Source organism: Peromyscus maniculatus, chromosome 1 (genome assembly GCF_049852395.1).
Source record: "Peromyscus maniculatus bairdii isolate BWxNUB_F1_BW_parent chromosome 1, HU_Pman_BW_mat_3.1, whole genome shotgun sequence".
NCBI lineage: Eukaryota > Metazoa > Chordata > Mammalia > Rodentia > Cricetidae > Peromyscus > Peromyscus maniculatus.
In genome coordinates, this window is record NC_134852.1 from 120,211,595 (window position 1) to 120,239,289 (window position 27,695).

A 27,695-nucleotide genomic window follows, 5' to 3' on the forward strand; every position below is an offset into this window, starting at 1 on the left:
GATAATGATGTTATTGAGTCCTGTGTCTGAACTTTTGGATCTCGGAGTCCTCTGCAGAGCACAGCTAACTGGTCTGTTCTAGATAAGGCCATAGCCAGCAGATTAAATTTGTATCCTCTTGTTCCATGCCTGCTCATGTCAATAGTGCCTGGTTGTGGGGAACTAGAGGCAAGTTTCAGTGCTGGGCAACTAGAGGTAGCATACTATTTTTGTTTAAAGCCTGGCCTTTGAAACAGACTGATTTTTGAAACCGGACTTCACCACTTACTCACAGAGTAACAAATTAACCTCCTAATCTGGGTCTCCCCATCTTTAAAATGGAGATAGTTGTTTTCTGCAGTGCACCTTGTGAGACTGAGCAAGGTGACATATATGAAGCATTTTGTAGTACCTTGATGCATGCTCACTACAGAGATGTACTCGTGCATTTGGTAGTGAATGAATGGATGGCAAGTTGATGAACAAGTGGAATATGATGAGGGAGGGTATGGCATGTTTGGTGTTGGAGGTAGACTATTCTTGTGGAAAATATACAACTAGAGCTGGTGAGAGGCCAGGGCAAGAGAGAGACATGGAGAAACCACAGGAGTGGGGCAAGGGGAAGCAACCATAGTAGGAGTTGTGAGAGCCAAGGAGAACCTTGGGGCTGTTTCTATAGCAGCAGGAGGAAGTAGATTTGGTAAAGGAAGCAGAACTGGGCAGGCTGTGAGATAAAAGGAGATGCATGAGAATGTTAAATTGCAGAAAAATCAGATAGTGGTAAGAAGGAGCCCCTGGATTTAACAATAGGTAGTTGTTGATAACGAGGGAAAGGCAGTTTCTACGGTAGTGGGAACAGTTTCTTACTGTTAAATACGGTAATGCTGTAGGTATTGAGTGTGTGTTAAAGGGGAACTAGAAAGCCACATCTTAGAGCGCTGCCCAGCGCAATCCAGAGATTGAGTGGGATAATGGTGACCTCAAAACGCACTTAACAGACATGGCTGCTGCTCAGAGCTCTGCACATACTATTTTCTTTCTTTTAGAAAAGAATTTTATTATTACTACTACTACTGTTATTATTTTATGTGTGTGAGTGTTTTGCTTGCATGTATGCCTGTGCACCACATGTGTGCCTGATGGTCTTGGGGGTCAGAAAAGGGCATTGGGGTCCCTGGAACTGGAGTTATGGAAAGTTGTTTGCCATCATGTGGATGTAGACAGTGATCTTAGCTGCTGAGCCATATCTCAAGCCCCATGTAAGATTTCAGCGTGACTTTTTTTTTTTTTTTTTTTTTTGACAGGGTCTTTCTAGAGAGCCCTGGCTATCATGGAACTCACTATGTAGACCAGGCTGGTCTCAAACTCAGAGATCTGCCTGCCTTTGCCTCCTGAGTGTGGGGATTAAAGGTGGGAGCCACCATTGCCCAGCTTTCCAATATGGTCTTTGAAGATATTTTGCAGCCACACTTGAAATTCCAAGTTTATTCATGTGTTGGAATCAGAGGTGGATGGGTCGCGACCCTTGACCTTTTGGATTTTTCTGTCACTAAAATATCCTTGGTGGACCTGACCGCCACTTTGTCTTGCTTTCAGAATTAGCAGTTAAGTAGCAAGGGTTGTGTGCTTACTTGGTTTATGGACAAGGCAAATGCTTTCCTGATTTGGGGGCTTTGTCGTCACTGAGCCACTACTGTGGTCAGCTTCTCGGTGACTCTGAGGAGCAACAGAACCTGCATGGGCCTTGATGGACCTGATGCTGTCTTTGCTGCAGCCCAGAGCCTAGCCAGATGCTCCTGTGTGCTCACCTCCACTGTTAGGCTGACACGAACAGTTTGTCCTCTTTCAAACATGTTACTCCTGTTTGGGAAGCCAATGGTCTCTCTTGGGTGCAGTGGATCTTGTGTATCGTGTGGGCTCACTACGTGCTTTGCATTGTCAAGTGCCTCTGCATCTCTTAGTGTCAGAATTAGCATGGTGCTGTACTTCCAGCCCTGGGGAAGGCTGAGGCCTGCCTGGTTTACATGGCAGTATCTGTTTCAACAACAGAAGTAGAGTTAGACTCAGAGATGATTCCTGTGGGGCAGAGAAGGGGTCACTGGAGCATGTTAATGTGAAATGGCTTCACTGCTGAGTCAGCCCTCTGAGGGTTAACCCATGGCCTGGGGCCCACTGAGATCGGGTGTGTCACCTGCCCTTTGGCAAGCACTGCAACCCCAACTTCACCCTATGTTGTGGAAAACACAGCCACTAAATATTGCTTCCTTTCTACAAGTTTAACAGCCTAAAAACTGTATTTGAGCTGTTTTAGAAATGCAAATTTTTAGAAAATGTAATGTGAAAACATATTTAAAAAATGCAAATTCTTTGTGGGTTTAAATTAAATTCCCATTGGGAATTTTTAAAGTTTTACAAATTCATAGTGTCATACATATGAGAAGCCTAATGTTTATTGCATAGAACTCTAAATAGAATGTGTCTATGTGTATATACATACTCAAATTTATCTGTCTTCTGTCTATCTATCTATCTATCTATCTATCTATCTATCTATCTATCTATCTATCTATCTATCTATCTAACTTTTGACAGAATAAAAATTCAAGCCAAAGGCCTAGAGAAATCCCATTCAGCTTGAAATTTCTTCTTTGTTATTTTTGGTGAAATCTGCTTGGAAGGAGGAAGCAAGCTGCTTCCTGAACTGAATGAGCCTTAGAAATGGTGCAGGGCACTGTAAACCAACCCCGGCACATGACTCATTATTTAGTTTACTTGAATAGTGGAGCATGAGAATGCGTCTCTTTGGCCAGCATAATCAAAATGCCCTTCTGCTGTTTGGTTATGGTAAGTATATGATTTGTCGGAAGTCACCAGGAGAAGATAACAGTTGCTGGGAATAACGGCTTGTGGGTGCTGGGGCTGGAAGTCAGCCTCCCAGGGCTTGACGAGTGCCTTTAGGAAGGTCGTGATGAACTTGGGAGGCTGCTTTGAGAACTGAGTGGTGGGTAACATTCCTTTTCTGAGTTGCAAACCAAAGGTTACCTGGTGAAGACAGGAGCCCAGAGTCGGACGGTACAGGTGGCCTCGTCCAGAGTGGTGGGTAAGGCAGAGCTGTGGCTGCCTCCTGACTTGGTGTCATGGGCTACATTAGCTTGTCAGGCCTCTGTAGTCCCTCTCCTGCCCACACACGTGCCCACACACGTGTGCTTCCCTCACTGGATTGGTAAGGTGTCCGCCTGTATTCTTGTTATAAGCTAAGTCACAACCAGCAGCCTAGAGCCTTCTTCTTGGCACCCTTAGGGATTAGAGCTTCTGTGTATGTTAATGCCACTGTCCATTGCTTATTTTACTTTGAACCATTATTTATATAACTCTCCTTTATTACATCGTTGGAAAGTAAGATGGAGCCTCATGTAGCCCAGGCTGGCTTTGAACTCCTGATGTTCCTGCCACCAACACGACTCTTACTGGTTTCTTTTTCTTTTAACTTTTTTGTTGTTGTTTTGTCTCTTCTTGACCATAGTCATTTTTCCTATTATCTTTTCTGCTTTTTTTCTCTTCCATCATCTGTTCTTCCCTGCCACTCCAAAGGTATGAGGGTCTAAGCAGTCAATGGCATGTCTTCAGCAAGAGAAAGGAAAGGCCTCAGTGTGTTTCTCTTCAACACATGACATGTGTTGACATCTCTCATGCTTTTCAAGGCCTCCGGTAAGCTTTTCCCAAGGGAGCGTCTATCATTAGCTAAGTCTTTAGAACTTGGGATGGTTTTTGAACTTGTGATACTTAGTGAATGTAAATTTATTTGCCTTCTTTTCCTATTATACTTTATTATTTCACAAATGACATTATAATCACATTAATGGGGATGCAAAGAATAAAACAGAGAAGATGAACCCCAAGTCTTATTTGTAGCTAAAGATTTTCTGTGTTTTTGACAAATGTTTGCCAGAAAAGCTGTATGGTGTTTATGCAGGTCCATTTAACTTTGCATTCTTTGCTTTCTCAAATGTAATTTCTCACCCAGGGCCGGGCAGTGGTGGCACACGCCTTTAATCCCAGCACTCTGGGAGGCAGAGGCGGGTGGATCTCTGTGAGTTCGAGGCCAGCCTCGTCTACAGAGTGAGTTCCAGGACAGGCTCCAAAGCTACACAGAGGAACCCTGTCTCAAGAAATTCTTTACTCGGTGTGGAGGGGAAGCAGCATTGATGGTGTGCCTGCCGGGCAGCTTTGTGCAAACTGTTCTCTGTGTGTCTTCTTTTATCCCTTTCAGGGATGAGTGTTGTCATCCCATTCCACAGATGAGGAAACTGGAGCTTAGTTTAGTTCGTGTCAGATGTTAGTTGAGGCCTGCTGTACTTTAGGTGCCCTGCCGAGCTCTGGGAATTCAAAGACAGATGGGGCAGGGCCCTTCTGAGAGGAGTTCAGGAAATGGTGGAGAAGCAAATAAGGCCTGGAAATGGAACAGAGCGCTAAGTGCAGCAGGGACACGGAAGAGGATGCAGGGCCTGCGCTAGTGCTGGTTAGAGCTGGTTAGCGCTGGTTAGAGCTGGTTAGAGCAAGTTTGCTAGGCCAGTGTGAAGGCCCCTGGAGCCTGTTAAAACACAGTGTGGCCTAGAAAGGGTGAGAGGCCAAGCGTGAGGCTTGAAGCAAGCAGATGGAGGAGGAGGAACACATTTGTGAACCTTATGGAAAAAAGGTATTTTCTTTCTCTTTCTCCTGTGCTTTTTTTTTTTTGTTTTGATTTTGGAGACAGAATCTCACTATGCAGTTCTGGCTGACCTGAAACAGAGCTGTCTGCCTCAGTCTCCCAAATTCTGGGATTAAAGGTGTGTGTCACCACGCCCAGCTAAGTTATTTTCTTTCCATTTCAAGCTTATAGGAAGAGAAACATTTTATATCCTGACTCGGCACACACAAATGTGCACACAAAAACCTTGCTGTAAAACTGTATCTGGCTCTCTTGTGGTTGGATTAGAATATTTTCCATTCCATTGCACAAAATACTGGTTGAATTGATGGTGAAAAACACTGGGTCTGGGACTGATGTCAGCAGCATTTTGTTACTGGTTTGATGTGAGTGGTGAGGACCTGGAGTACTGGTGTGCGTTTTTGTGGATGGTAGTGCACCAACTGAAATCATAGTGAGGGGAGGGGACCAGAGAGGACAAGAGGTGGGATGGCAATGAGCAGAGGTACATGGTGTGTATGTGTGGAGCTGTTAGAATCAGACCCGTCAGTTTGCACAGTGCATATGCTCTGGAATACACCAGATCGAGAGGAAGCACGGGGAAGGTAGGGAGGAGCAGTGTTTGAGAATACGTGTAGCACACTCAGAAGAAAAGCAGTGTCACCTGCTCATGTCATCACTGCCTCCGTGTCTTTCCTCTTCCTTCTCCCCTGGCCCTCGCTATTTTCCTAGATAATGTTTGATGTTTCAAGATTTAGTAAGCCCTTCTGGCTCACACTAGGAATCCAGTCATATTTATAACATCATCAGTGTTCTAATGGATGGAGACATCAGGAAATAAGTAGTTGGTTTACATAGGAAATCTGTAAATTAGGGAATAACTTGTGCATTTGAGATGTTTATTTAATAACACTTCCATGTTCAGCGAGATTCATGTCAAGTTTTCATTTACTTACTAGGACAGCAGAGAACAACCTCTGGTGTTTTATGTGTATAGCTTTCCCTAGCAATGGGAGTTTCTTTAAAGAGGTATTCTTTTGGAAGTATAAAGAATATTTCCTGCTGGATGGTGGCACATTCCTTTAATTCCAACACTTGGGAGGCAGAGGCAGGCAGAGCTCCAAGTTTGAGGCCAGCCTGGTTTCCAGAGGGAGTTCCAAGACAACCAGGGTTGTTATACAAGAAACCCTGTCTCCAAAAACAAAAACAAACAAACAAATATATATATATCTGAGTTGACCCCAATAGTGTGAATAACACAAATGAATACTTACCTATCTCTCTGTCTGTCTATCTATCTATCTAAGAGATTTTCTATTCATTTTACATACCAACCACAGATTTCTGTCCTCCCTCCTCCTTCCTCCCCTACAAATGAATACTTATGTTAAAAATACATTATATTTGTATAAATACAAAATAATTAGCCAGGTGGTAGTAGTGTACACCTTCGTTTCCAGCACTCAGGAGGCAGAGCCAGGTGAATCTCTATGAATTCGAGGCCAGCCTGGTCTACAGAGTGAGTTCCAGGACAGCCAAAGCTACAGAGAAACCCTCTCTTGAAAAAGCAAAAACAAACAAAACAAACAAACAAATAAATAAACAAAAACAAACCAACAAAACCCCCACAAACCTAAAAAAAGGAATAATTAACTTTCCCCCCTACAGATTGAATACCTGCTTAAGAAACTTACAGAAGCTATGGGAGGAGGTTGGCAACAAGAACAATTTGAACATTACAAAATCAACTTTGATGACAGTAAAGATGGCCTTTCTGCGTGGGAACTTATTGAGCTAATTGGAAATGGACATTTCAGCAAGGGCATGGACCGCCAGACGGTGTCGATGGCCATTAACGAAGTCTTCAATGAGCTTATCTTAGATGTGTTGAAGCAGGTAAGAGGACCGTGACACTGCTCTCCCTCGTCTTTAGTTTGACGTGGGAAACAAAAGAGATTCCTTCCCTCCCCCTGCCTCTCCCTCCCCCTGCCTTCTTCTCTGTAGAGATGGTGTAAGTCACTTACACTCCTTAAATGATTTAGAACAAAAATAAAGTTCCTATTTTCTCTTTTATTAGAGTTTTAAAATCCCCCCCCCCCCTTGCTGGGATATGGAGGATTGAACCCCAAGGCATTGTGCATTCTAGACAAGCTCTCTACAATTGAGCTGTCTCTTTGGTTCTAGGCTCATTTTTTTTTGGTTTTTGGAGACAGGGTTTCTCTGCGTAGCTTTGCGCCTTTCCTGGAGCTCACTTGGTAGCCCAGGCTGGCCTCGAACTCACAGAGATCCGCCTGGCTCTGCCTCCCGAGTGCTGGGATTAAAGGCGTGCGCCACCACCGCCCGGCTAGGCTCATGTTTTAAAGAGTTTCCAGCACAGTTTTGAAATACAGTTAAGAATTGAGAAGTTACTATTTTTGAAGGGACTGTTCAAATCTCCAAACTATTTTTAAAAAGTACTCTCATATTTTTAACAGAATTAGAAAAACACCTTTACCTTCAGAAAGAGATACTTTTATATAGCAAAGTTGTATTTATCTTATCAAACTTTTTTTGTTGTCTCATCACCCAACATAGTGCCTGATATGCATGTAGGAATCAAATACTAAATAGAGCATCAGTCTGTCTGTTGTTTTTTTTTTCCCCTGCCTGTCTTGAGACAGGGTCTCACTCCGCAGCTCTGGCTAGCCTGGAAGTCATTATGTAGACCAGGCTGGCCTCAGATCTGCCTACTGGGGTTGAAGGTGTGCATATACACATCTTTCAAACATTTTACATTAATATATTGAATAATAACTCTGCTTTCGGGTTTCCTTACTTAGCTCCTTTCTTTGTTCAGTAGGTAATTATTATTGTCTTTGTTCTTTTTTTCTGATGGAGCCCACCAATAAGCATTTATTAAGGCTTGTACAAGGTTTCGGTATTTCAAGGAAGTATGTGACACAGCTCTGTTCACATACCTATGTGTCTCCTTTTGGTGCCAGGAAATTCCAGACATTTTTGTATACCTATAAGTATTTCAACAAATGTCTTAAAAGGTAAGGCAATTTAGGAAAATTTACTGTGTATTAATACCAAAGGTTCTGTTATTTGTGTGTAACTTGCAGAGACTCTCTAAGATGTCTAAAATTACATGTAAACCTTTGTATGTGGCTGTGTGGATTTGACTGGGGATCATGCCTCTGGCCTTCATAGATCCTCAGAGACTCCAGTCCATGATCCACATGAGTGAGAACTGTTGACATTTGTGTATTTAGCACCAGGTACCAGATAGTGGAGTAAATAAGGCAATCAAAGAAGGACTGTCAAACTCTTACGCATAAAAAAGCACACACATCTACGTTAGGTTTAATCTTTCATAGGGTTACATGATGAAAAAAGGCCACAAACGGAAAAACTGGACTGAGCGGTGGTTTGTGTTAAAACCCAACATCATCTCCTACTTTGTGAGTGAGGACCTGAAAGATAAGAAGGGAGACATCCTCTTGGATGAAAACTGCTGTGTGGAGGTGAGTGGTGGCTTCTCTGCATGCTTGTCCTCTGCTGCCCCCTGCTGTCTACAGACTTTCTCGTCCTCACTCTTCCAGATTAAACCTTCAAGTAAATGTCCAAGTGGACATTTCCAAAATAAAGTATAGTCACTGTGACTTCTAATCTAAACCAAAATTAAAGATGGCTGACAAAATGTGTACTTAATATGAATTTATTTTCTGCCTTATGCTTGGGAATAAAGTATTATTAAAAAATAAATATTAATATTAAATAATAAGATTAAATCTGAGAGATTTATATTTAAGGAATCATTTATTGAGTAAAACCAAGTCATTAAAAAGGCAAAAAAATGCAGTAAGAGAATATTGGAAATTATGAATAGACTAAAAGATCTGAGGCATTTTGATTAGAGCAAATAGAAGAAAATTGATCAGTAAAATTAAGTATTTTGGGTGATGTTTTCTTTTTTGGGAAATAGGATCTTGGGTAACTCAGGTTGTACTTAAAGTCGCTATGTAGTCAGGGATGGCTTTGAATTCCTTATCCTCCTGCCTCTTCTACCCCAGGTGCAAGGATTACATGTGCTACCACACTTCACCTTGTTTTTGGAGACACATTTATGTATTTATTTATGAGACATGATCTCATATAGTCTGGGTGGTTTTAAACTTGCTATGGCCTTGAATGCTTGATTGTTCAGCTGCTTTCTATGCAGTGCTAGGATTATAGATGTGAACCTCCATGCCTACCTTGAGTGACTTATTTCATAGCTATTAATTCTGTAAAGATGTGAAGTCCTCAAGAATGTAACTTCTAAAAAAAAAAAAAAGAATGTAACTTCTGTTGGGTGAGGTGGCACATATCTGTAATCCCAGCACTCAGGAAGCTGGAGGATCTACTTAGCCAGGGCTACATAGCAAGACCTTGTCTCAAAAAAAAATTTTTGATTTTTAGATTTGATTTGTATATGAACCACCACTAGTGTCTGTATTTATTGAAGAACATTTAAAATATGGGAGTTCACACTTACCTATAGAAATAGTATAGAGATAGATTAATGCTCTGGGGTAAGGAGCGCCAGCCAAGGGGCTTGCTTATATTCAGCTAAACTGAGACCTAGAAGATTACTATAAGCCCTACCATTTTACTCCTAAAGACAGAGTAAAGAACCACATAAAGAACCGCAGGGCACTGGTAGTAACACCCCAGGTGAAGGAAAAGCCATAGCAGGCAGAGGTCTCCTCTAACGGTTATATGGGTGTCCCTTCCAGGGTTCTTGGAGGGGGCATGCTCAAGTGAAAGAATTGTACTCCAGAAAGCAGAGCGTAGGGTCCTCTTGTCCTTACCAGCCGTTATAGTTCTTCCTTTGTAGATGTGGCATCTCACTCAGGGGTCATTGTAGTCACACACGAGGCTGCCTGGGACACAGCATTAGTAAATCAGACATTTGCATTTGTCAGTGTTTTTCATTGGCATTGAGTTTCAGTTAGATTTGTATAAATAGTTAAGAAATGAATTGAAAAACATAAGAAAACTTAAGCTGGGTGTGGTGGCACATGTCTGTAATCCCAGCTCTTGGGAAACTGGGCCCAAAGGGTCATGAGTTCAAGATTGGCCTAGTGTACATTGTGAGACCCTGTCTCCATAAACAAACTGATAGTTTCCTCTTGAAGGACTACGCTTCCCAGCTTCCCTTGAGGACTCTGGAAGTCATTGCCACCCCTAGAAGAAGCCACATCCCATCTTCCTCTGTGGGCATTTGGGCATCTGCACATGTGGGTGACAAAGATGCCCCCTCTCCACGAATAAACATAGTCGGTCCCACCTAAGGTCAGGTCAAGCTGCTTTCTGCCTTCTCTCTGCAGCTGCTTTTTAATCATCTCACACAAGGAAGAAGAAAAGTTTAAAGCACTAATCATGCTTCTGTTTTAGTCTCTGCCTGACAAAGATGGAAAGAAATGTCTGTTCCTAATAAAATGCTTTGAGAAGACCTTTGAGATCAGCGCTTCAGATAAGAAGAAGAAACAAGAGTGGATTCAGGGTAGGACATTTTTTATTGTTTTCCGTGAAAAAACTTGAGAGCAGAACTGGGCACGGGCACACGTTTTTAATCCTAACACTTGGGAGGTAGACACAGGAGGATCAGCCTGGGCTACTTTAGATCCTGCCTAAAAAAAATACGCGCCCCCCCCCCCCAAAAAAAAAAATTGGTGAATGTTCCAGCTTTCTGTTTTCAAATCTCACAGTGTTGTTTCCTTATGTCATGGCTATTGCTACATTCGAAAGAAAACACGAGTTCCCCCTTTTTTTGGTCAATTTATTTGCATACTGCCTTTGTGGGGGATAAAACTATATTTTAGGTCTTACTATCCTAATCCTTGAAAGGTTCCCCCCACCTTTTAGGCTTATGAAAAATGTTAGAGATCACTTTGAGATTCTGTTCATATGCAAGGCAGAAAAGGAATTTATGGAGTGGTTTTGAACACATCAAGAGTTTTTTTAAGTAACTCAGGAAATCAATAACTTGAGAGAGCATTGTGCTAAGCATAAAAGGAAGTGAATGATGTGTAGACATGTCCATTTGCTTAAAATATCTCAGAAGAAACAGAAATGGTTAGCCTTAGTTGCTGATGGCCAGGAACCCAGAGCTTGGAGGATAGGAGCAGGCAGAAACTTTCCTGAATGTCTGTTCATACTTCTTGAATTTGAACAGTAGGTATTAGTAAGCTAAGAAATTAAATTTAAATGGTTGAAAACACCAAGAGCCAGGTGTGGTGGTTCATGCTTGTGATCCCACCACCCAGGAGGCAGAGGCAGTGGATTGCTGTCAGTTTGAAGCCAGTCTGGGCTACTTAATAGGTTCAGGCCAACTTCAGTTATAGAATCAAATTCTGTTTCAACAAACCAGAAAAGTTGCTGGGGAGATGGTTCAGTGATTAAGAGAACTGACTGGTCCTCTAGAGGACCTGGGTCTGACGTCCAGCACCTACATGGTGGTTTACAACCATCCGTAACTCCAATCCCAGGGGATCTGACACCCTCCTCTGACCTCTGTGGTCATCAGACACATACATGGTGCACATACATATATGTAGACAAAACATTCATAAATATAAGAAAAACAGAAAATAAATGAGATTTTTATGTGAAATATATGTATGTAAATGATATGCACCTGGAATATACACGTGTCTTACAAAGTCCTTTTTGTGCTGTGCTGTATGTAGATTTCCAAAAAATGGCAATGACTGTGATATGTGTGTAGGTCATATACAGATAGGGAGGTGGTTTCATAAGACGTAGATGAAGACAGAATCAGGGTAGCAGCCTGCACATCAGATGTTAGGAACTTTGATTGTCTGCCCTTAGTGTGTCTTAATTTTATTCGGCTCTAAAATCTGTTGGTTGTTACTGTGTGTATGGGCACCTGTGGGTCCCAAGGATCAGATTGTAGATTGTCTACAGGCTTACCTGCTGAGTCATCTTGCTGGTCCTCATTCAGGAGTAGAAAAGGGCCAGGGGGGTGGTATCAACACTTGGTAACTGGAGACAGAGGGTTGCTGTGAGTTTGAGGGCAGACCAAGCTAGGCTACACAGCGAAGCCCTGTCTCCAAAAAAAGTACGTGGAAGGGAGTAGAAAGTGTCATAAGTTTTTTTTTTTTTGTTGTTTGTTTGTTTTGGTTTGTTGAGATGGAGTTTCTCTGTGTAGCCCTGGCTGTCCTGGAACTCACTCTGTAGACCAGGCTGGTCTCGAACGCAGAGATCTGCCTGCTGGGATTAAAGGCCCTGCTATGTCATAAGTTCTTAAGTGTGTTCTGTAGTGTTCCCAGTGAAGTGTCTGTAAGCACAGGTGTGCAGCTGTGGACCTGCACTCAGAAGAGACTTTGGTGTGAATTTTCCTCATGTGGGAGCCGGAGCCGCGGATGCCTCTCAGGCCGCACCACTGCTCACTGGCAGGATCGGAACATGCTCACGTCTCACCCCATCACTCGAGTGTTAGACATGAAAGCACAGTTTCTCCTCTTCTGTCCTAGCCATCCATTCTACCGTCCAGCTGTTGAAGCTGGGCAGCCCCCCACCACACAAGGAAGCCCGCCAGCGTCGGAAAGAGCTCCGGAGGAAGCTGCTAGCGGAGCAGGAGGAGCTGGAGCGGCAGATGAAGGAGCTCCAGGCCGCCAATGAAAACAAGCAGCAGGAGCTGGAGAGTGTGAGGAAGGTGGGTGCAGGGCAGAGAGGTCTGGGACTCAGCAAGGGCAGGCCGTCCTGTGTGGTACCGAAGCCACACAGCCTTGTATATTCGGGCTATTTGATTCTGGTTTGGATTGAAGATACTCAGAGTGAAAGGCAGTTCACTAGGTCCCTTCTTGTCTGACCTAATGGGAACTGAAGCCAGGCTTTGGCCATCATTCTTCCTACCTCCTATTTATTTATTTATTTATTTAATTGTTTTTTTTTCAAGACCGGGTTTCTCTGTGTAGCTTTGCGCCTTTCCTGGAACTCACTCTGTAGCCCAGGCTGGACAAGTTCAGGAGGAGGTTTGGTGACCTGAGTTCTCAGGAAGTGTGTCCAGCCCCTGGGCCTACTAACGCTCTTAGCTGTCCCTCCTGTTCCCTCTCTGTCCTTAGTAGATGGTGCTGCAGGACACAGACTTGAACCATTTTTATATATGTTCACACGTGCTCTGATTGCTGTGTAGGACACACACAGGTAGACCTGAGCAGAACCTGAGCCGGATCTATAGTCACGAAGGCTGGGCTGATGGAAAAGCCACTGTCTGAATGATGCTGTTCACTCTGCTATAGGAGGACAAGCTCTAGGACTTGGCAGTTCCCTGCTGCAGCCAGAGGTGGTGTACTTCAGCTTTACAAACTGTGCTTTGTCTAGAACTAGTCATGTGTTTCTGAGGGAAGTCAGCGGTAGTGTTTACTCTAGGCCCTTGTGTGTTGTGGCTCTCAAGGTCTTCTTGTCGTTCAGTGGTTTTACTGTGATGTTTGTGGGTGCTGCTGTTGTTTTTAAGACAGGGTCTTAATATGCAGCTCTGGCCGGCTCAAAGCTAGCTATGTAGACCAGGCTGGCCTCTAACTCAGAGATCCGCTTGCCCCTGCCTGGAATCAAAGGCATGGCCACCATGTCTGGCACTGTCTTTGTTTTTGACCTATTAAGAATTCAGACTGTGGGCCAAGGTTTTCCATTATGTTGGGTAAAGTTTCAACCTATTTCTTCAACTATTTTTCTCCCTTTCACTCTGTCCTTATATTCCATTGAACAGATATTGTGCATGAAGTGCCTGCATTCTCTGCAGCTGTTTGATTTTGTTCTTTTGTTCTTCTGGTTGCATAATTCCTGTGCATCTCTTTAGTGGAGTCTTCTTGCAGCCCAGATAGATTGTGTAGTCCTTCTAGTTGATTTTAAAAAAAATAAATAAATAAGGTCTTGTAGCCTGGGCTAGGCTTCAGCTCTCTACTTAGGGAGGCTGGCTTTGAACTTCTGATCTTCTTGCTTCCACCTTCCAAGTTGAGGAATCCTAGGCTCCAGCACACCTGCCCTGGCTCCCTGGCTTCCTGAAGCTGTACAGGTTCTCCAGCTGAGCTCTAACCCCAGCCCTCTAGAAGATGGGTGCTGGGAATTGAACTCAGGACCTCTGGAAGAGCAGTTGGTGCTCTTAACCTCTGAGCCATCTCTCCAGCCCCATTTGGTCCTTTTAAATTTGCCTCTTTATTGATATTCTCTGCTCAGTGGGGTATTGTTATTCCTTCCATTATGTCTTTAACCATGACTTCCTTTTATTCTTTTTAGTGTATTCGCAGTAATGGCTTTGTAGCTACGCCTCCTGGGCTTCTTCAAAGGCAGTATCTGTTGACTGTTTTTTCCTACTTATGGGTTCCACTTTCCTGTTTCTCATACTTTTTTTAGTTGAAAACTGGATGTTTTAGAAGATAACGTGTCGTAGGAACTATGGATACCGGTCCTGACACCTGCCCTCAGCTTGTCATTGTTTGGTTATTTATTTAGTGACTCGGCTGGACGATTTCCTGGACCCTTGTGGCCTTTCAGTCTGCTCCTCAGTGACATAGGCTGCGGTATGCATGGCCACAGTCACCTGGAATGACCCTCCAGACTGCTCTCCTTCTCTCCTCCCTGTTAGCTGTCTACCTTTGTTGTGGTCACCCCTACCTGCCAGAGTTCACTGATTCCTGGGTTTTTGATTTGTTGTCTGCAAAAGCGCCCTTGAAACCAACTAACCTCACAGTCTGGAGTTAAATTCAGGCCCCTGTTCTCTCCAGGCCAGTCTTTGAGACTTGTTCCTACCACAGGAGGGCTCTGCTTAGCTGGGCCTTCCTGGTTCTGTTAGACTTAACTAGGCTGGTTGGGTTGCTACCAGCCTCCTTTTAATTCCTTTAATTCTTCATTGTTTTCAACTGTGTCCTGAGATTTGTACATCTCACATAACAAAGTCACTACTTTCGGTGAAAGCCTACCTTCCTCCTTGAGCAAAACTTCCAGAAAGGCTGGGTGTGTGTGATGACACATACCTGTAACTCCACACTTGGGAGGCTGAAGCAGGGGCTTGCCAGTTGTATGAGCTTGGGTGGAGACAGCACCAGTCTTTTGGATCTGTATTCCTGCCTCAATAAACCTCTGCTACGCAGCAGAGGACACAGCCTGCTGGCACCTCTGCTCTCTTCTTCTGGGGAGCTTTTGCCCCCCAAGTGAGACCCTGGTGAGCAGGCCTGCCTTCTGTAGCCTGAGCTGTGAGCAGCATGCAGAGGGCGCTCTTGTCTCTGGTTCCATCTGCCAGGAGTGGTACTTCCTTCTTGCTCAGGAGAGTGAGGGAGTGTTCTGAGATCCAGCCGATTGTCTTTTGTTGCTGTTTGGTTTTCAGTGTTTTTGTTTGTTTGTTTGTATTTTGTTTTTGAGGGTAGGATCAACTCTGGCGCCTTGTGCATGCTGGGCAGACACTCTGCCATGGAACCCCAGCCCCAGCCTATGAGGATAGGTTTTCTTAGATGGATAGTATTCTCCTTTGGTGTATGCCCTTAGGGTAGTCTGCAAAGCTGTACTGTGTTTTCTTTTGTTTTTTAAAATAACTTTAATCAGTTGTTCCTGGGGGGTGGGGCTGTGGGTTGAGGAAGCTCCCTGTGTCACCCATCTGGAAGCTGAATCCTGGTTAACTGATGTGAGGAACAGTGTGCTAGGTGACAGTACCATAGAGAGCCCAGAACTAGTCAAACTGTGGGAGTGTAGCCGGAAATGATGGTGGCTCAGTGGCCGTCCGCACATTCTCCGTGCACAATCAAGTCGTGTTTAGAATCAAGTCATTCATACCTACTTGTTTTATCTGCTGGCTGGGGAGACTGGCTGGCATTCCAGTGTGTCTCACAGCCTGTGTTTAATTTTTATTGACTGGTTCTCTGATGTGCTTAAGCAGGGCTTTCTCTTCCACTGTAATGACCCTGCTTTTCTGGGGATGGGTTTTGATGGATTGATTAGAAACTGGAGGAAGCAGCATCTCGGGCTGCAGATGAGGAGAAGAAACGCCTGCAGACTCAAGTGGAACTACAGACCAGGTTCAGCACGGAGCTGGAGCGGGAGAAACTGGTAAGGCTGGAACCACTGCATCGGCTAGGAGAGGCCTGGCGGCCACTGTAGCCTGGCTTTGCTGTGGCTTTTGGTGGCTACTGGGGGAGCTGTGTGTTTGTGCATTATACTTTATTGAGCACCTTCTGTGTGTCAGAGGGTAGAGGTAAAGGATGGGCACTTTGTTTTTCAGACCCCTGAGAGAATCGTATGCAATTTGGTCATAAATGCTTGGTTAACATGGTTACGTGTCTTTGAGGTGTCCCTGTTAACCAGGATCCTTTTCCTTCTCCAAAGACTTCTAGTTTGGACAGTAACTAGCTGTGGGAACATAGAGTGAGCACTGAGACCTCTGGGCTCTGGTTGCTGCTGTGGCCATGCCAAGGTCCAGGTTGCTTTGTGGAGTTAGCTGGTTGCTGGGGCACTGCTGTGCCGAGCTCGGGGCCTGCACATGGTCCGATGTTGCTGTTAGTCACTTGTTGCTCAGAGGTGAGAGTCCTGTCTGTGATGAGGAAGGCAGGTGAGATGTCTGTGAGGATGCCCAGCTGCCCTTCCTCCTTGCTTGGTCTCCCTGAGCACGAGTGTGAGGATGTGTGCTTCCTGAATTAGGGTCATTCTGTGAGCTCTCGGCTCTCCTGAGAACACAGTGAGCTAGTGTTAGTGACGTAGTTCATAAACTGCAGAGACATACACCAAAATGTGTGACAGTGTGTGTGTGTCAGGGTCCTGGGATTGAACCCCGTCCTGGGCCTCACACACGCTAAGTAAACACTTCACCAGTCAACTCTGCCCCAGCCCTATCTTTTTTTTTAAGACAGGGATTAAAACCTCCTCAATCCAGAAGGAAAGCCATGCACTTGTTAGATACTGGTGCCCAGGGATGGGGAAGGAGGTACAAGTGTGAGACTTGCTAGGCTGCTCTGCCTGGACAAAAGTTCACTCTTTCTTTCTTTCTTCTTTCTTTTTTTCTTTTCTTCTGAGACAGGGTGTCTCTGTGTAACAGCTCTGGCTGTCCTGGAACTCACTTTGTAGACCAGGCTGGCCTCGAACTCACAGAGATCCAACTACCTCTGCCTCTCAAGTGCTGGGATTAAAGGTGTGTAACACCATCACTGCCCAGCATGGCTTGCTCTTTCTTAAGATTTGATAAAGAGGTTTATAGAATAGAATTTCAAGAGAAATTACACTAACCCCCCCCCCCCAAAAAAAACCCCTCTTGACTTGGATAAAAATATAGAGTACAAAGGCTGGAACAGATATAGAACAGGAGGGCAGAATTCGGGTGTAGCTTATTTTCTTGCACTCCTAGCGCTGGTATCTGGTATATGCTCTCATTTCCTCCATCTTCAGCTCAAGGGTAGAGGTGGGATGGGTGCCTTGCCCTGGGGAGGAAGTCGCCTGCCTTTAAGCAAGACGACGACGATCCTCCTATCCCTGCAGATCAGACAGCAGATGGAGGAGCAGGTTGCCCAGAAGTCCTCGGAACTGGAGCAGTATCTGCAGAGAGTCCGGGAGCTGGAAGACATGTACCTAAAGCTGCAGGAGGCCCTGGAGGATGAGAGGCAGGCCCGGCAGGACGAAGAGACGGTGCGCAAGCTTCAGGCCAGGTGCAGACTGCTCTGCAGCCCTCCCCCAGGGGCTCTGCTTGCTCTGGAGTCTAACACGGACCGAACGGGGCCCAGCCCATGTGTTGTCCGGAGACTGAATGTCGGGCTGGTTGGGTGTGTGTTCTGGTCCTGGGGTACAGACACCTTCGCTTGGGGTCCAAGGAAGGGCCTTGTACCTGAGAGCAGTGTGGTGGTTGTGTCTGCTGAGGTGCGCTTATTCTATTCCCAATGTCTATCAGCCGGGTCAGCTTTGGTGGAAACTTGGTTTTGTCACTGTGTCCAGACCTGAGTGACCCTTGGTGCAGAGGCAGGGCTGCCTCAGGCCAGACATGGCAGAGGTTTTGTGGATAAGGAGGGATATGCACTTCCTGTTTGATACCATTTCTTCAATAGCTACTACTTGTAATCTAAGTTTTAAAAGTCTTGAAACTAGATTCATTCCTTCCCTGAACTTATAAAATCAAATTTACAGTTGTGATGCTCATATTCTCAGAGAAAAATTTTACTTTAGGTCTTTGTAACATCAGAGAGCACAGAGTAAAAGGAGGGCCCCAGAGGGACGAGGAGCTAGCTGGGGTAACCCGCTGTCCCGTTGGCTTCTCTGTGACGCCTTGGGGGAGGCAGTGTACAGGTACCTGACCTGGGGCACCTCCTCCCATGTTTAATGTGTAGAGCTGCCAGTGCTCATGGGGAGAAGCAAAAGATGCTGTCCAACCCTGGGGAAGAAGAGGGAAGAGCTATTGAGATGGTTCCGCAGGTGAACGAGGCTCGGCACTGTGAACCCGATGTTCCCATTCCAGCTGCCGCCCACGTGAAGGCAGGAGATGACTGGCTCAGAGTTCTCCACCGACCTCCACGCTCATCCCATAGCACACACACTCACACACTCACACACTCACACACATACACATGGTAATAATTTTTAAAATGTTAAAATAGAAAAATAAACTGGAGAAAGGAGTTGGCCAGAAGTGGCGGGGGCGGGTGAGATGGTTCAGTGAGTGAAGGCATTTGCATCAAGCTTTATGACCTGAGTTTGACCCCGAGGCCCACATGGTGAATGGAAAGAACCAACCCCTAAAGTTGCCGTCTAGACCCCACATGTGCACCTTGGCATGCAGCCACACACAAAACAAACAAGTGCAATTAAAAGACATCACATTCATCATTTGATTTGGGGCCATCGAGATGACTCAGTGGATGAAGCCACTTCTGTATAAGTCTGGTGACCCAAGTCCAATCCTCGGAACCCACATAGGGATGGAAGGAGGGAGGGAAGCCGCTCCAGAATTGCCCTAACCAGCTACTTGGAGCGGCCCCTGGTGCTGTTGACAGTGGCATTAGCAGGTCATTCAGGGGAAGGTGCGAATCCCATGTCACTTCCAAAGAGTGGCTCTTGAGTGACAGGAGACATATTTTGAGCCACTGATTTGTTCTGTGCCGGGAGCTGATAGATTACTCTCATGCAGAGTCCACGGGGAAGGCATGCTGTGCTTCAGTAGTCTTGAAGGGAATTAGATATAACACAGCAGAGGTGAAGTCGCAGAAGCCAGCTTACTCAGGAGTTCACTGAGGTATGGGCTCTCCCGTGTGGAGTGACGATGTTCTCTGCAGTGGTGACTTCTCTGTTTCGTAATAATGAAAGCCACTTCGGGGGAGGGGTTCCCTTTGGCTTGTGGTTCAGAGGGAGAGTCCATTATTGCTGGGAAGGCATGGCATGGAGGCGGGAGCAGGAAGGGGCTATCACATTCCACCTGTGAGAGGAACAGGAAGTGAGGTGAGGCTACAGAGCCTGTACCCTGTAGCACAAAGGAATGGAAATGGGCTAGAAGAGGGTTGGCAGAAAGGCCCTATGGATCTTTAATTAATTAATTTATTTTTGTCACTAAACTAAAGTTGATTTTCATTTTTAAGACAGATCTCACTATGTAGCCTCAGCTGGCCTGGAACTTGGTATGTAGACCAGGCTGGTTCAGACTCTCAGATCCACCTGTCTGGGCCTCCTCAATGCTGGCATCAAAGATGTATGCCACCATGCCTAGCTTGGAGTTTGTTGTTTGTTTGTTTGTTTGTTTTTCTTTTCTTTTAGACAGCATTTCTCTATGTAGCCTTGGCTGCCCTGGAACTTACTCTGTAGACCAGGCTGGCCTTGAACTCGCAGAGATCCACCTGGCTCTGCCTCCCAAATGCTGGGACTAAAGGCATGCACTACCACTGCCCAGCTAAAAGTTTGGTTTTTAATGTATAATTCTGAAGATTATCTGATAGGAAATTCAGAAGCAAACTTTTAACATTTTACTGGAAAGTTCTGGAAACTGAGCCATAATCGATCTCATTATAACTTTACTCATTAAAGGTTTAGATTTGAGCCAGGCATGGTAGTATGTGCCTATAATTCCAGCACTCAGGAGACCGAGGCAGGAGGATTATTGCAAGTTTGAGGCCACCCTGCTCTGTATACATAAGGCCCATCTCGGAAGTCCAGACAGCCGACCAAGTTTGGATCTTACTCATGTCTGCATTCCCAGCAGCTAGGGCAGTACCCAGCACAGGGTGAGTTGGTTAAGCTCCCAGGGAATTACTGCTGTTCTTTTTGAGAAAGTGTCTTATATATCCCTGGCTGTCCTCAGCCTTGCTATCTAGCTGCAGCTGACCTTGAACTCCTGATATTCCTGCCTCCACCTCCTGAGAGCTGGATTACAGACACGTTCCATAACTGTTACTGGCTGCTGAGCCCAGAGCTTTGTTCAAGCCGGACAAGCACCCTACCACCCGAGCTACAGCGCAGGCCCAGGGAATAGTTTGTGAATGGCTGACAGGATCCTGTTGTACCTGGTGAGATAGGCGCCAGCTGCTCCTTTCCAGCTGCTGCTGCTCCTTTCCAGCTGCTGCTGCTCCCTTCCAGCTGCTGCTGCTCCCTTCCAGCTGCTGCTGCTCCCTTCCAGCTGCTGCTGCTCCCTTCCAGCTGCTGCTGCTCCCTTCCAGCTGCTGCTGCTGTGTTGTTCATGTGTTTGAAGCAGCGTGGGCACGCCTGGGTTCGTAGGTGAGGTGTGGCTATTTAATTCCCGTGTCTGGTGCTTTCTGTCTGTATGAGTTTAAAGTGGTATTTTACTACTTTGAACTTTCAGTTTTTCATCTGTAAAATAAGGGAGATGGCCAGCTTTAGAGTTGTGAGGCTGAGGTTAGATATTGCAGCCTTCTCCTTTTCCCTTATCCCAGGTGGGGACAATATATCAAGGACAGAGCTAAGAAAATGTTGAAAGAAAGGCTAGAATGACAGTGTTAGGCCAAGAAAATATCAGAAAAATGAGTAGAGGGCTCAGCAGTTAGAAGCACCTGCTGCTCTTGGGGAGGGCCAGGGTCCCAGCGCCCCCGTGGCAGCTCACAAGTGATGCTCCTGCCTTAGCCTCCGAGTGGCTGGGATGACGGAATGCACACGCACTTGGCTGGTCCTTTCTCTGTAAATGAGGCAGCTGAGAAACAGGAAGAGTGGAAGTGCTCAGGTCTTTAGTAAGAGGTTAGTTTGCAAACCACAGAAACCAGCGTGGATGAGGGAAGGCCAGAAGATGATTTATGGGAATGTTCTTAAATAGTCTCCAGTCCCATGGAGGGAAGGTGGCCAGGCAGGAAACAAGCAGGATGGGCCTGGGGTTGCCATGGACACAGGCACTGGGTGCCGGTTGCCCCTGCCACCGCTAGGAGAAATTCTCCATTGTCTTTGGTTCTGTGTCAGCTGCTTCTGTGTCAGAGTTCCAGGAAGAACAACTGCTTTGCCAAGCTCAGTTCTTGTTCCTCCAGGCTCTGCTGCCAAGGCCATGTTCTGGATGGTGGCATCTATACTGGGAGGTGGGGGTCCACCTTCCACAAGACCCTACTGTGCTGATTCTCCAGCTGCATGAGGGCAGCCTCACCCCAAAAAGCCTCCCCTCCCTCTGTACGTCAGCACCAAAGGGAAATGCAGCGGCTCTTGCAGTCTGACTCCTGGTTGTCCCAGAGAAACAATTCCCAGTGTATAATGCACAGCTATGAATTCGGCGTCATGCCAGCTCGTCTGCAGTGCTGGGCTAGTGTGGCTGCTGTATTCCAGGAGACTTCCAGGGAGCCCAAATGTGTCTGGGGGACAATGTGGCCCTTGCCTCTCCTTGCTGCTGTAGAGAGCAGATGCTGCAGGTGGTGGTGGCTGCCCTCCCGTGACTTGACTGTGTGGCTCCTTGTTAAGACTTGTGTCCTGACCAGTGCTGGCATCTGACCACACTGTCTGCGTCTTGAGTTCAGGTTTGGGCTGTGTGTTGGTTTATTTATTTAAACTCGAATGCAGTTGGCTAATCCAAGTCAGGCTATTATTGCGCTAACACTTTGGCGTCACATATCTGTGTTCAAGTCCATCGTGACCTGTGCAGTACACTTGGAGACATTCGTCTGTGACGAGGGCCTGGTACCTCCTGGATTGTTGGTAATAGGTCTTTATTAGATGAAGAATGTTTTAATGTTGTAGGAGCGAGGCAAGCTGCAGAGCTTGGCCCCACCATCTGGCAGGTAGATGATTTAAGTCACACTTCTTCATCTCAAGGGTGACTGCTAAGGCCCTTATGTGCTCTCTGTGAACCGGTGGGGAGAACACACTTGACTCAGTTCTTGGCGGACACTCGGCGCTGTACACTCGGCGTTGCCTAATGGTGGTTTACTTTTCCCTTCCTAGAGGAAGACTAAGGACGCTTAGAGAAGGGCATGTGAGCTGCTCCCTGACGTGTGGTAGACTCTCCTTTGGCCTCCAGGCTCCTTATAAAATGGGGGGGCATTAGATGACTGTCCTCTGAAGGGGGTCCCCAGCAGGATGTGACCCCCAAGTCTCCTCTGCATTCCAGGTTGCTGGAGGAAGAGTCCTCTAAGAGGGCAGAACTGGAGAAGTGGCACCTGGAACAGCAGCAGGCCATTCAGATGACGGAGGCAGAGAAACAGGAGCTGGAGCAGCAGCGCGTCCTGAAGGAGCAGGCTCTGCAGGAGGCCATGGCGCAGCTGGAGCAGCTGGAGCTGGAGCGGAAGCAGGCGCTGGAGCAGTATGAGGTGGCTGGACTCACGCTGCACACACCTGTAACTGGCTCCTTAGAAACACTGATCAGCTGGGGCGGGGGTGGGGCTCTGCACCCAGCTCTGCAGAAACTTGCAAACAACACCCCCAGCATTCACTTAGAAGACTCTTGCTTAGCATGGAAGAGAAAGGAAGTTCGTTTGGTTTTTCCCCCACAGGATGGAGGTGTCTGCCCCACTCAGGGGCCATAGAGGAGTGAGAGTGAGTGGAGAAGTTCACACAGTTACAGATTGGGACAGAGAATCCCCACTGAGTTGTAGAATGAACTCGGAGAACATGGGGATGCAGGTGCAGGCAGCAGCCATCGCCCCGCCCTGAGGTAGAGGCACCCAGGGAGGTCCCACCTCATCGGAGGGAGAACTAATGAAAGAAAGTGTTCAGTTGAACTTAGGGTTTCAGTGGCCATGATGGGAGAATTGTAGTGGACCAGCGCCCACCATTATTTACCCCCAGGGACTCTTGAGGAGTGAGGGAGAAGAGACCTAGTTAGAAATAGAGGGGAGAGAAAAAGAGAGGAAACACAGGACAGACTCGGTGGGCCTGGATCCTTAGCTGCCGGCCCAGAACTTCATTCCAAAGGTCTGTTTGTAACAATGCCAAGAGGTGGAGCAAAAGACCTCCGCCGTGCTGGCTACAGTCAAGTGTAGACCCTTACAAACACCTGGTACCCAGGCCCGGGGTCCAGTCAACCTCTCCATGCAGTCCTGCTGGGTACAGCCACTAGGCAGCCTGGAGAGCTACAGCAGGGAATGAAGGCATGGAGGCGGGAACAGCTGAGAGCTCACATCTTGATCTGAAAGCACAAGGCAGAGAAACACTGGGATGGCATGAGTCGTTGTAAAACCTCAAAGCCCACCCCCAGTGACACCCCTCCTCCAACAAGGTCACTGTCCTAATCCTTCCCCAAGTAGCTCCATCAGCTGGGGACCAAGCATTCAAACATCTGAGCCTGTGGGGTCATTTCTCATTCAAGCTGCCATGGCCATGGCTGTCCTGAGTGAGTGCCAGCGGAGAAAGGAGCCCCTTCCTCCTCATGTCCTCCAGAACCTGTTAATGTTGAAGCTAGGACCGCCAGCTACAGTGAGAGAATTAATAAAGCCACAAGACAGGTTGGGAGAGGGCAGGCTTGGAGCAGAGAGGCCGAAGCTGACACATGGGCCTGACATCACATGGGGGAGATGAGGAGAGTCTTCGGGTCAGATGGTTTGGCTACCAGCCCTGCCTCCTCCATGTGACGTGGGCAGCTGGCTCAGCTCTCTGAGCCTGAGTCTTTGTTCATGTGCAGTGGGGGCAATGGCCGCTCATCCTCCGAGAGTGTTCTCATCATTTAATGAGGGAATCCACAGGTGTACAGTAGGTGTCGGTCCACGCTACTTGGTTCTTACACTGCTACTGTTGTCCTAGGGAGTTAAAAAGAAGCTGGAGATGGCAACTAATATGACCAAGAGCTGGAAGGACAAAGTGGCCCATCATGAGGGATTAATACGGTTGATAGAACCAGGTAATAGTTCATATGGATATAATTATCTATCTTAATTTCTTTTGTTGTGTTTATGTGATCAAATTGTATTCAAATCAGCAAGTGTCTTAGGGACACGGAGCCCTTGGTTCTGTACAGAGCACCACATCAAGCTGGGGTTGGGGCACTTGGGATCTGAAGTGCCAGGTCATCTTGGGATGGTTCCCACGGTGAAGTGCTTGCGCTGCAGGCCTGGCCGCCTGAGTTCAGGTCCTCAGAACCCTCATCTAAACCTTGATGGGGACATGCACAGTTGTAACCCCAGGGCTTCTAAGGGGATGGGGGCAGAGAGTCACCCTGAAGGCCAGCTGCTTCTGTGAGTCTCTCTTGAACAGCTGTCCTCCTTAGTAAGTGGCCCCAGGTGACCTTCGCTGCGGACTTTTGGGGTATTCCTCAGAGACGAGGTGGAGTAGGAAAGCTGTTTTGTCCCTGGAGTGACGCCAGGTGTGGAGGGTGTCCCACATTGAAAGCGTGTTGTTGCTTAGGTTCAAAGAATCCCCACCTGATCACCAACTGGGGACCTGCAGCATTCACCCAGGCAGAGCTCGAGGAGAGGGAGAAGAGCTGGAAAGAGAAGAAGACCACGGAGTGACAGCTCTCCCAGTGGCCACCCCAGGCCCAGTCACATCAGCGAGGAGTCGAGCTCCATGCCCAGGACAAGGATACTGGCTTTGCTGCTTCTAACCGTCTTCCCTCAAGGCTCCAGCGGGGTCCATGTGCTGAGGACCCCGTATTTACCTTCTAGCACTGACTCGGCTTTCCTGGGCAAGAACATGGGCACAGGTGTGGCGGGGCCACCCTCACTGTCACCGTCTGCAGCCCTTGCCTCGCATGGGAGGTCAGCTGCCTCTTCAGGGAGTGTACCTCCTCCGCTGATTGGCTGGTCTGTTTGCCTGTCCCTGTCAGGTGACATGGCAAGCCTTCGTTGGTGCTCCGATGGACAAGTGGCCAGTCCTGCCCTTGTAGATGGGATGTCGTTGGTGAAACCTCCCAGCTTCAGCTAAGATATTTCCTTCCCTGAGCGGCATGCACTTGGCAGGCTTCATTTGCATCTCCCCCCCCCCCCAAAGCAAAACATGTCGTGGCCCAGTGTCTGCCTCAACCCAGTTCCCTGGACCTTCTGTCCCCACCCCCCACCCCCCACCACCCCTCATCCAGGAGTGGAAGTATTGTTGACTGGGGGAGGGGCCAACTTGAAATCTGGTTGTTGGGGAGATTGGGAGGTCTTGTGGACACCGTGGGAAGCTGACAGTATGGGGGCTGGGTAGGTGTGAAGTGTCACAGGATGATGGCAGCTCTTGCTTTAGCCAAGCTGGGATTGTGGCTTTCACTAGGACCGTCTCCCTGCTCTTCTCTCCTCTGTGGGTGACATAGGTCATGGTTTCTCTGCTTCTTGTGTGAGGGATTGGGGAAGGTTTTCACCTACAGTCTGAGACCAGTAAGTAGTAAGCCTTCTCAGCTAGTTGGAATCTGTAAGCACAGTGACTCAGTGGACAGCCGCGATGTGGAATTCAGTAACAGAGCAGAGAACCCAGGGTCCTGGTCCAGCCTTGCCCCGGGCAGAGAGCAGGCCATCCCAGACATGTGCAAGAGATAGAGTTCAGTGTTCCTGGCATTTACATAAGGACTGACTGGCTAGAACTCCATAAATCTCTTCCTTTTATGACTGGAAAACACCTGCCGATGGAGGTCTTACACATTTCTCTTAAGATTTTGGGCTGCTTAATAAAAATGTAATTTTATTTAATGTTTCTAGTTGCCTTCATAAAGTTTAGATCTGTATGCAGATACCACTGTATCGTGAACCTTCTTAGCTTAGTAGCTAACTTGGGTATGGGTCTCTGCCTGGCCCTCATTCACCTCTCACTCGCCGCCAGTCTTTCCTTATCAATGCTGCTGGGCTACCAGCCCAGAGGACCAGGGCCTCCCCGGTGGCTTAATGATGGCTCCTAGGGGACTTCACTGCCTCTGGAGAGAATGAGGAGAAACTGCAAGAAGGTACTGACCAATGTGAAATCTCTGGATGGAAGCAGCAGGCCTGGGAGTCCAGGGGAGATTGGGGTGAAGGGACCGCCATGTCCTGGTGGGCAGACTGTTCCTCCTCAAGCCTGACTTTCTTATAACACAGCCAGAAGCAGCCTGCAGCTGTCATGGCCCTCATTGTCTGGCCTGGGTGTGAGCTGAACACTGCCTACTTCCTGGTCGTGCAGTACTGTATGACTGTGTATGCAGAAGGTGTCTGCAGTCTCGTGTTTCGGGTTGACACACTGGCTTGAGAGTCCTGGCTGGGATGTGACAGTCCTTTTAAACAGTGGATAAAGAAGACAGCACAGGTGTGGATTCTGTGACTCCTTTGGACAGATGCTTTGATGGTCGCGGCTCTATCTCCTGATGCGTGGCTGCCCACCCATCCCTCGACTCACCTCCGTAAGAAGTACAGGAAACTCGAGGAGTGTCCGACATGCTCATCGTGATCAGTCCTTCCTGCAGCTAAAGAGAAGAGTATCTGCAGGAATTGTGAATGAAAACATTTTGAAAGTCTGTTTGGGGATCTGCCGTATGGAGAAGGAACAAAGTATTTATACTTTTCAAGCATTCTTATCTAAATGTTGTACAATGTAATATGCTCAACTTTCTTAATTTTTTGCTAATTTTCTAAGATAGTAAAATGTTTTCTATGGGTTTTATTGTTTATTTTTTTAGTACAGTGGACCCAATAAGAAAATTAAACATACCAGAACATCATACATTTTAAACTGGTTTAATAAAATGGTAAAGTGTGTGTGTGTGTATGTTCACTAGTGTTCATTTTCATACACTCATGTGGACATGGTTTTGGGGCACTGCTGAAAACACTGGGTTTGGGGGTCAAGACCTCAAGAAGTTAGCCGTGACCTCATGTTTGGCGTTTGAGTCACAGATGTGGGAAACCTTGGCAGATGTCAGCTCCAGAACCTAGAGCTGACTTCTCTTCATTGTTACTGTCAGCCCCAGCCCTTCAGTCTTGTCTGGTTTCTCAAATTTTCTTTATGTCTTTGAGTTTTTCTCTCAGAATAAACAGTGTGGTTTTCTGCTTGGTTTACATGGTCACCAAGATTAAGACTCTTACTGTAGATGAAGCAGGCTTCCGCTTTAGCTTGACTGTGTATTGGCAAAGTGGTCTTCCCCTTATGGAGGAGGGTGGGGAGGAGGGGGTTGGTAAATCTGTTCTGTCTCTTCTGCTGCAGTCCTCAAGTAGGGGCACTCGTTCCCGGGGGGACATTTGTGGTTTTCATAACTGGAAGGAATATTGCTGGCTGTTGTGGGTACCTTGCATCACCCCAGCTTGGAGGGGAGTGTTGTTAATTCCTGTTAAGCCCCATTGACCTTTCTGAGGTTTCTGAGTCACTGGTCTTGGGCAGTGGGCACATTTGTGGCGGACACTAAATTCCAACCCTCGTCCAGACTCTGCCTCTCTTTCCAGTTCTACCACACCAGTGCAGTCCCTGGCCTGGCCTGGTTGTGCATCCCCGGGAAAGGCTGCCTTTCTCTTTATGTCTGCCTCCTCCTTGAGAGGGCCAGAGGGATTGGAGGAGAGGGAAATGGAGAGCTCTGTCCAGCTGCCTCCATTCTGCCAGATCCTGCCTCCCCATTTGAAGCCCCATTTCACCCCTGCAGCCTAAGCTGGGTCTCTCTTCCTGTGCTCCTTTGTTCTCAGCCAGGAGTGTTCGAGGGACGTGGTCCATCACAGGCTGGTTTCAGACCAGC

General features: G+C 47.0%; 1 protein-coding gene across 1 annotated transcript in view; it reads left to right on the plus strand.

The window, feature by feature from the left end:
• The window catches only part of Swap70 (switching B cell complex subunit SWAP70), a 65,124-nt gene extending 38,394 nt beyond the window's left edge, over positions 1–26,730 (plus strand). Inside the window, exons 4-12 of the mRNA XM_006978584.4 lie at positions 6,335–6,562; positions 8,026–8,172; positions 10,088–10,196; positions 12,190–12,371; positions 15,647–15,754; positions 17,174–17,340; positions 22,206–22,404; positions 23,834–23,930; positions 24,434–26,730. Of these exons, the coding sequence (XP_006978646.1) occupies positions 6,335–6,562; positions 8,026–8,172; positions 10,088–10,196; positions 12,190–12,371; positions 15,647–15,754; positions 17,174–17,340; positions 22,206–22,404; positions 23,834–23,930; positions 24,434–24,540 (1,344 nt within the window). The 3' untranslated portion in view covers positions 24,541–26,730. The remainder of the gene's footprint in view (positions 1–6,334; positions 6,563–8,025; positions 8,173–10,087; positions 10,197–12,189; positions 12,372–15,646; positions 15,755–17,173; positions 17,341–22,205; positions 22,405–23,833; positions 23,931–24,433) is intronic.
• Positions 26,731–27,695: the final 965 nt, after the last annotated feature.